At 51.8% G+C, this 7,500-nt stretch overlaps 1 protein-coding gene across 1 annotated transcript in view; it reads left to right on the forward strand.

The window, feature by feature from the left end:
• Positions 1 to 7,500, forward strand: part of xylt1 (xylosyltransferase I) — a 39,360-nt gene that overhangs the window by 8,733 nt on the left and 23,127 nt on the right. Inside the window, exons 2-4 of the mRNA XM_030348038.1 lie at positions 847 to 1,447; positions 4,933 to 5,105; positions 6,397 to 6,599. Of these exons, the coding sequence (XP_030203898.1) occupies positions 847 to 1,447; positions 4,933 to 5,105; positions 6,397 to 6,599 (977 nt within the window). The remainder of the gene's footprint in view (positions 1 to 846; positions 1,448 to 4,932; positions 5,106 to 6,396; positions 6,600 to 7,500) is intronic.

Genomic DNA, 7,500 nt, shown 5'->3' on the forward strand with positions numbered 1-7,500 from the left:
GTGTGTGTGCGAGCGTGCGTGTGTGCATGTTTGTGTGTGCGTGCGTGCTTGCAATCATGTGTGTGTGTGTGTATGCCTGCAGGCGTGTATGTGTGTGTGCGTGTGCGCGCAAGCCTGCAGGCGTGTGTGTGTGTGTGTGTGTGTGTGTGTGTGCGTGCTTGTCTGTGCTGTTGTGCAGAGGCAGCCTTGTGTTTTCCGTGGCGCTGCATCCCCCAGTTGGTCAGAATGCAGTGAGCTAGTGCTGAACTCAACCAGCCCACAGTGCTCAGTGTGTCATGCCTTGCCTCTCGGCGCCCTCTAAATATGCATGATTCTACTGCAGACACCGCTAGTGGACTTGGGTGTCGGCATTGACGTCATTAAATGGCCCTGTTGGAATTTGTTATCAAACATGGTTGGCTTTTTTATATAACGGCTGCTAGACACTGTTACATTTCTGTGCCGCAATCAAGCGTCATTCATGAAGGGGATAATAATAATTGGATGTTTGGCTGTGACAGTGACAGTGGAAGCAGAGCAGGAGGTGTGGCGATGAGTGACTCATCCATAGCACCTCACTTAACCCTCATCTGAACCACCCCCTGACCTATTTTCTCAACTCATCCAGAGTAATGCGACAGCCTTAAAAAATAACAAGCGTTTCCAGTTGGGAGTTGTCAATGACAACCTCCGAGACTGTATCAGAACCCCACTGGGTTCACCATTTGTCCATCAGTGAGAGCGAACCGCCAAACCAGCATTGGCCTGCGAGGTCAAGCCATCAAGCTTTTATCAAACTGCCCGCCTCTTGAATCCCTCGTATCCTAACCCTCCGTGTCTTGTGCCTCTCTCTCCTCGTCCAATCAGGACGACTTCCCTCCGCGCCCGGACAGCAACAACAACGAGAACTCGGTGCCCAAAGACTTCGACACGGTGGACAGCAACAGCAACCTGGGTGCGGGCTCCAAGCCCCAGCACGCCGCCGCCGCCGCCGCCGCCGCCGCCGCGGGACCCAACGCCAAGCCGCGCAAGGTCGAGAGGAAGGGCGCCCACCTGGGGAGGTCGGCCAATGAGGTGCTCAAGCACCCCGTCGCCATGGCCGCCGCCGCCGCCCAGCCCGTAGGCGGGGCGAGGCGGGGCCTGAACCACACCGGCGCCCTCCGGCCCGCCACCGCTGTCCCGGGGGCGGGCTCCGTCCGGGACGCGGCGGACGCCGGCCGCCACAGGAAGTCCTCGGCGCGGTCGAGCGTGGCGGCGGCGGCGGCGGCGGCGGGGGCGGAGCCACAGCTACAGCAGCAGAAGAAGAAGAAGGAGGCGCCGCAGTGCGAGATCAGCGGGAAGGAGGTGATCTCGGCGCTGTCGCGCGCCAAGAGCCGCGAGTGCCGGCAGCAGATCGTGGACGTGTACTGCAGGCACAAGGAGGGCACCCTGATGCCGCTGCAGGTGCCCCGCTACTGCCCGCTGGAAGGTACGCCCCCTCCCCCTCCCCATCCCCGGCCTCCATACGGTGGCGTTATCACTCGCCCCACGCAGGGAGGAGATGGGGTTACGTGACACATAGACGGTCGTTCATGAAGGAGAAACCAAACCCTTATAGAACAGGGTTCTATTTTATGTAGGCTAGGCCGTCTAGGCTTCGCCTTATTGGGCTTGTCCCGTGTGCGCAAGCACACGGGACAAGCCCGATAAGGCCTAGCCTAGATTTTAAGCTACGCGGCGTAGTAAGCTATCCGGTGTAGTAAGCTAGCAAGCTACGTGGCGTTGTAAGCTATCCGGCGTAGCTTACAATCATAGACCCAGAGTTATAATATCATATACTATCAATTCATTTGGGGTCGGCTTCCCGAGGTAGAGCAGGTTACAACCGGAAGGTTGCTAGTCCGATCCCCGGCTCCTCCTAGCTGGCGTCCCTGAGCAAAACACCTCGTCCTAACTGCTCCCGACGAGCTGGCTGTCGCCTTCCATGGTTGACTCCGCCGTCGGTGTGTGAATGTGTGTACGAATGTTGAAGTGATGTACTGGGTTACATTGAAGCGATGTGGAGTGACCCTGATCCAAATGATCGACTTAAACGCACAAACAAGAACCCGGTGGTTGTGTAATCGTTGTGAGTGGTGGTGGAGGTCAGTCGGGACTAGGCTGGGGTCGAACCCCGTGCCCGCGGCCCCAGCACGTCTCAGCGAGCTGACGGTTTGAGTTCTGGACGAGCTGGCGTTCGTCTGCCCGAAAAAAAAACATTTCACTGTAAGCGAAAGAGAGAGAATCGTGAACTGTACGCGTAGATGTAGAACACAAATAAGAGGCAGAGTGAGAGGCTGGAGAACAGAGGCCGCCTCCGCCTAAAGGAGTCAAGTAAGGAAACGCTGGCACAATCGTCGGGTGGGGAGACTCCACTCCCAGCGTCCATGTTGGCACGAGGCTTGATTCTATTTCGCTGTGGCGCGTCGCCGACCTGCCGTACACGGAACGGACGGCAGCGTTGCGCCGCGCCACAGCGACCGACTGATGTGGTGCGACGACGCCCCTAATTAGTGGGGGCCACGTATAGGAGCCGTATATTTAGAAGGGGCTGACTAATGATTCAGCCTCAGCGAGGAGCCCGGACGCAAACGGGTGCGTTTGAGGTCTCCTCGTTATGATTGCAGGTTGCTTTGATGACGCTCTTATCGTGATATTAATAGACGAGTGGGTCGGTCGGCGGCGGCAACGGGGATGTGACGGAGCTGGAGTCGGCGCAGAGTTCTAAAGTTTTTATTGAATGCCAGAATAAGATAGACAGGAAGGTATGGGAGTGAGAGGGGAGGACATGCAGCAAAGGAACCCACGGGCAGGAATCGAACCCGGGTCCTCGCGATCTGGACTAAGCCTTAATGGTACGCGCTCTGCCCGGTGAGTGCCCACAAACCACCACAGGTTTAAGGGGATCACGAGAGCGAGTACGTGAAGGTCTCGTGTGTAACACCAGCGGCCAGGCAGAGCTCCTCGCAGTCGAGTGATGACAATAATCTCCTCTCTCCCGGCGTGCCCCGATCACCCCCGCCTGCTCACTAATTAGCCCGGGCCGCCCCTCTTTTCCCAGAAGGCCCCACTCTGTGGCATCTCAGACGCAGAGTCGCTCTCTGCTGTCAAAAGGGTTTAAATATAGAGAGGAAGAGAGACTGCTTGGGTCCGGCCGGCCTGACCGCGCATGGGAGATGACAAGGCAGGGTGTAATTGCAGAAAGTTTGGGACGGGAATACTGTTCCAGAAGCTGTGTTTCCGAGGAAGTGTCCTCCAATCATTGTGGGAGGGAGGTCATGTCGGAGTGCGACCGATTGCGTGTGCATGAGGGATGTAAACGCTCCGCAAATTAGCCGACAGGGTTTAAGACGACCCGAAAGGCCACGTAGGGATTTGATTTATTGTGACGTAGGTTAAAGGCGCGGTCGGTAAGATTTAGTGACGATTATTTCAGTGGTATTGGTTAGAGATCGCACTGCCGTTCGTCAGCTAAACGTGAGGGAAAATGTGCTGTGGGAATTTCTGTTTTGAGGGTTTAGACCTCCATCAAGGACTTCTCTTCCCTGATTGGTTCAGGGAATCAATCTTGCCTGTCAATCACGGGTGCATGAATGATACCTACTTCTCACATCCTGCCCTCTTCCGCTCTGTTTAAGTCTAAGGCTGCATCCGAATACTTAGTACATACTATTTCTGTCCAGTGTCTACTACTTGACCATACTACACTTGACTGTGTAGTACGGTCTACAGCTATGCGTAGAACGCCTCCGAACGCTTCCGAACATCGCCGAAACTCCACCGGAAGTTTGGAGATGACGTATCTCCCCTCAGATGCCGGCAAAATTACCTTGATAAGTTACCTGTTTTCCGTCTTGTCATCGTTGCTATTAAATTAAAAATGTCTCTTTTTACTTAATTACTTACTTTTCTATTTTACCCTTTTTAATGTCTCTTTTTTTCGCCGCTTTCTACGACGTCTTTCTGGTGGTGACGAGTCAGCCATCTCTTCTTCGTTCGTTACTAGACTCCTGTTGCATTGTGGGATAGCGTAGTGAAGTCCGTGGTTTACTTTGGCGGTAGTACGCATTCGGAAACGTCTTCCGTACTACAGAATGCATACTGAGTATTCGGACGCGCTATTTTTTTTGCGTGCTACAAAATGCATACTATATAGTATGCAAGTATGAGTATTCGGATGCAGCCTAAGTGTTGTATCTGTCAAATGTACAGTGCAACACAGAGTCCTACTGGGCACTGAAATCTTTAGGGCAAGGCAAGTGACAACTGCGTAGTAAAGCAAAACACGATAGCAAAATATACACGACCATATCAACAACAGCAACTATAAAATAATATAATTATTATATAATTAAATAAAGTACAGGTATGAATTATAAAGTGTAGGGGTGCAGCATATCTTACCTCCAGCTCCTCAGCATGGCTACCATCGACCGGCTCCCTTCAACGTCCCCTCAACACCCTCTGATCGGCCCTCTCTCCCTCGCTGTCCCCCTCCTCCCCCCCTTCTGATGGGCCCTCTCCCCCGCGCTCTGTCCCCCTCCTCCCTCCCCTCCTCCCTCCCCTCTGATGGGCCCTCTCTCCCCCCCTCTCCCCCTCTGTCTTCCTCCACCACCCCTCTGATGGGTCCTCTCCCCCCTCTCCCCCCTCTCCCCCCTCCTCACCCTCTAATCGGGCTTCTCCCCCCTCTGTCTCTCTCCTCCTCACCCTCTGATAGGCCCTCTCCCCCCTCTCCCCCTTCTCTCTCCTTCCCCCCCCCCCTCTGACCGGCCCTCTCCCCCCTCTCCCCCCTCTCTCTCCCTCCTCCCCCCCCTCTGACCGGCCCTCTCTCCCCTCTCCCCCCTCTCTCTCCCTCCTCCCCCCCCGCTGACCGGCCCTCTCCCCCCTCTCTCTCCCTCCTGCCCCCCTCTGACCGGCCCTCTCTCCCCCCTCCAGCTAAGACCAGCGTCAGCGTGCAGTGGGACGAGGACCTGGGCCAGGCGGCCCCCGCGGTGCCGGCCCGGGTGGCCTTCGTGCTGGTGGTCCACGGCCGGGCGTCCCGGCAGTTCCAGCGGCTCTTCAAGGCCATCTACCACACCTCCCACTACTACTACATCCACGTGGACCTGGTGAGGGGGGAGGGAGCGGGGGGGGGGGGGGGGGGGGGGGGGGGGGGGGGGAGGGGGGGGGAGGGAGGGAGAGAGAGAGAGAGAGAGAGAGAGAGAGAGAGAGAGGGGCGGGGGGGAGAGAGGGAGAGAGAGAGAGGGAGAGAGAGAGAGAGGGAGAGAGAGAGAGAGAGAGAGAGAGAGAGAGAGAGAGAGAGAGAGAGAGAGAGAGAGAGAGAGAGAGAGAGAGAGGGGAGAGAGGGAGGGAGAGAGAGAAAGAGGGGGAGAGAGAGAGAGAGAGAGAGAGAGAGGAGAGAGAGAGGGAGAGAGAGAGAGAGAGAGAGAGAGAGAGAGAGAGAGAGAGAGAGAGAGAGAGAGAGAGAGAGAGAGAGAGAGAGAGAGGGAGGGAGAGAGAGAAAGAGGGGGGAGAGAGAGAGAGATGCACATACTTTTCTCATTTAATTCAGGTATCCAGCTCACAAAGTCAGTCGCGTCAAATGGACAAACAGTAAATGTAATTCAAATAAATCAGCTGGCCTAGGACTCTTCTGGGGTGTAGAGTTAGTTTATTTATTTCATTAGTTAGTTTAGTTATTAGCTTCTAGTGTTTAAAACACAGTTAGTTATCTTACTGTTTTTACCGTTACACCATCAATAAAACATCAACATATGTTTATATATATTTATAGTTGAGCATCGTAACATGCTGACTCAAGGACAATAAATGTTTTAGGTAGAAAGCATTTCAGATGTTATTAATCACTCTTAGAGAGACATGATCCATTGCAGCATTTTCTCCCCTGTAAGTACCCTTAACAGTGTGGCTATTATCTGACGCACAATACCTGAAGGTTGTTGTTGTGTGGGATGACTTTTTTTGTCTTGTCACAATGATGACGCAAACAGAACTTGCTGCTCCGTATAGTTACGCGATACCTTTCAGGACAATGCTTTATACAGAACAATTATTGTGCGTGAATATACAATCAACAGACAATGCAGTTAAATATAACTCAAAATATTTGTCAGGCCAGTAGTAAAAATAATATTTATATTGAGCCTTTGTGGAAAGGGTTACAAGATAAGATAATCTGATAAGATAAGGCAAATTTTCGAATAGATTCATTCATGTTCATGCTAGTATTTCCCAATTCAACTTCAAACTTTTAATATAATTAATCGTAGATAAAGAAACAAAACAAACACGATACAAATGGATTACGACCAGGAATTATGCATGAAAAGCGGTACGGGTTAATAAACTATGGTGCAACTTTTTCCAAGCAGTGATTTTATTTTTTGGTTTCTCCGACAGCGATCCAACTACCTCCATAGGGAGGTCATCGCCCTTGCCGAGCAGTACCCAAACGTCCTGGTGACTCCCTGGCGCATGTCAACCATCTGGGGAGGGGCCAGCTTATTGACGATGTACCTGCGCACCATGAGCGACCTCCTCAAGATGGCCGACTGGTCATGGGATTTCTTCATCAATCTCAGCGCGGCTGACTACCCAATCAGGTGAGGGCCTTGTTATTCTTAAGCAATGGTCGCAATAGGAACTAATTCCAGCCAAAAAGTATACACATTAAAGCTTTTATGTGATTTCTGCTGCTAGGTTACTCACAATCAAAGCAATAATGATAGACGTGGTTTGATGAGGTAGCGTGGCATCTGTTGTCAGTTGGAGAGTTTTTGCAGATCTCTCAAGTCTCTCAAGAAACACACGCAATTCAACCCATGCACACGCTCACACAACACACTTTGTATTTCTCACGCAGAGAAATGACCAGGATAGCGCCCACCAATTTGGGCCGCTATTTATCGGTGGAACAGGTAGGAATCAAATGGGCTCCCCGTACGTAGGTTAACCAGGCGTCCTCTTTTGCCCGGACATGCCCTCTTTTTGAGACACTTTAAAAAAAATGTGTGCAGGCATTTCAAAATCGTCAAAATTGTATTATGCCTCATACATGTTCACATTGAATTTGCGTTGGGTTTCTCTGGGTCGTTCAAAAAAACTAGTTAGGCTACGCCCTCCCCTACTCAGTTCTGTTCGCTTTGCATTGGTGGAAGTGAGTAGGGGGAGTGGTTAAGTAGAGCCTTCAGATTGGACGTTTGACTTACTCAGTTACCGTCATGTTTTGTATTGACTTTTTTACCATTATTGTTTTATATGGACAAACATTAACACATTTGTCCTACAGGGGATTGATAAAGTTCTATCTATGAACAGAAAGAAACACTTGTTCAAACTTTACACAATTTACCACAGTATTGGCCTACTGAATGCCACAGATATATTTTAAGCATTGGACTGAATGCAACATGAATATATATATTTTTTTTTGCACGTTTGCAACTTTTAAAAGTTCAGGGAAAAGTATATGCCTCTGCTGGTGTTGCTTAAGCCAATAGCCTA

Source organism: Gadus morhua, chromosome 2 (assembly GCF_902167405.1).
Source record: "Gadus morhua chromosome 2, gadMor3.0, whole genome shotgun sequence".
In the NCBI taxonomy this organism is placed as follows: Eukaryota; Metazoa; Chordata; class Actinopteri; order Gadiformes; family Gadidae; genus Gadus; species Gadus morhua.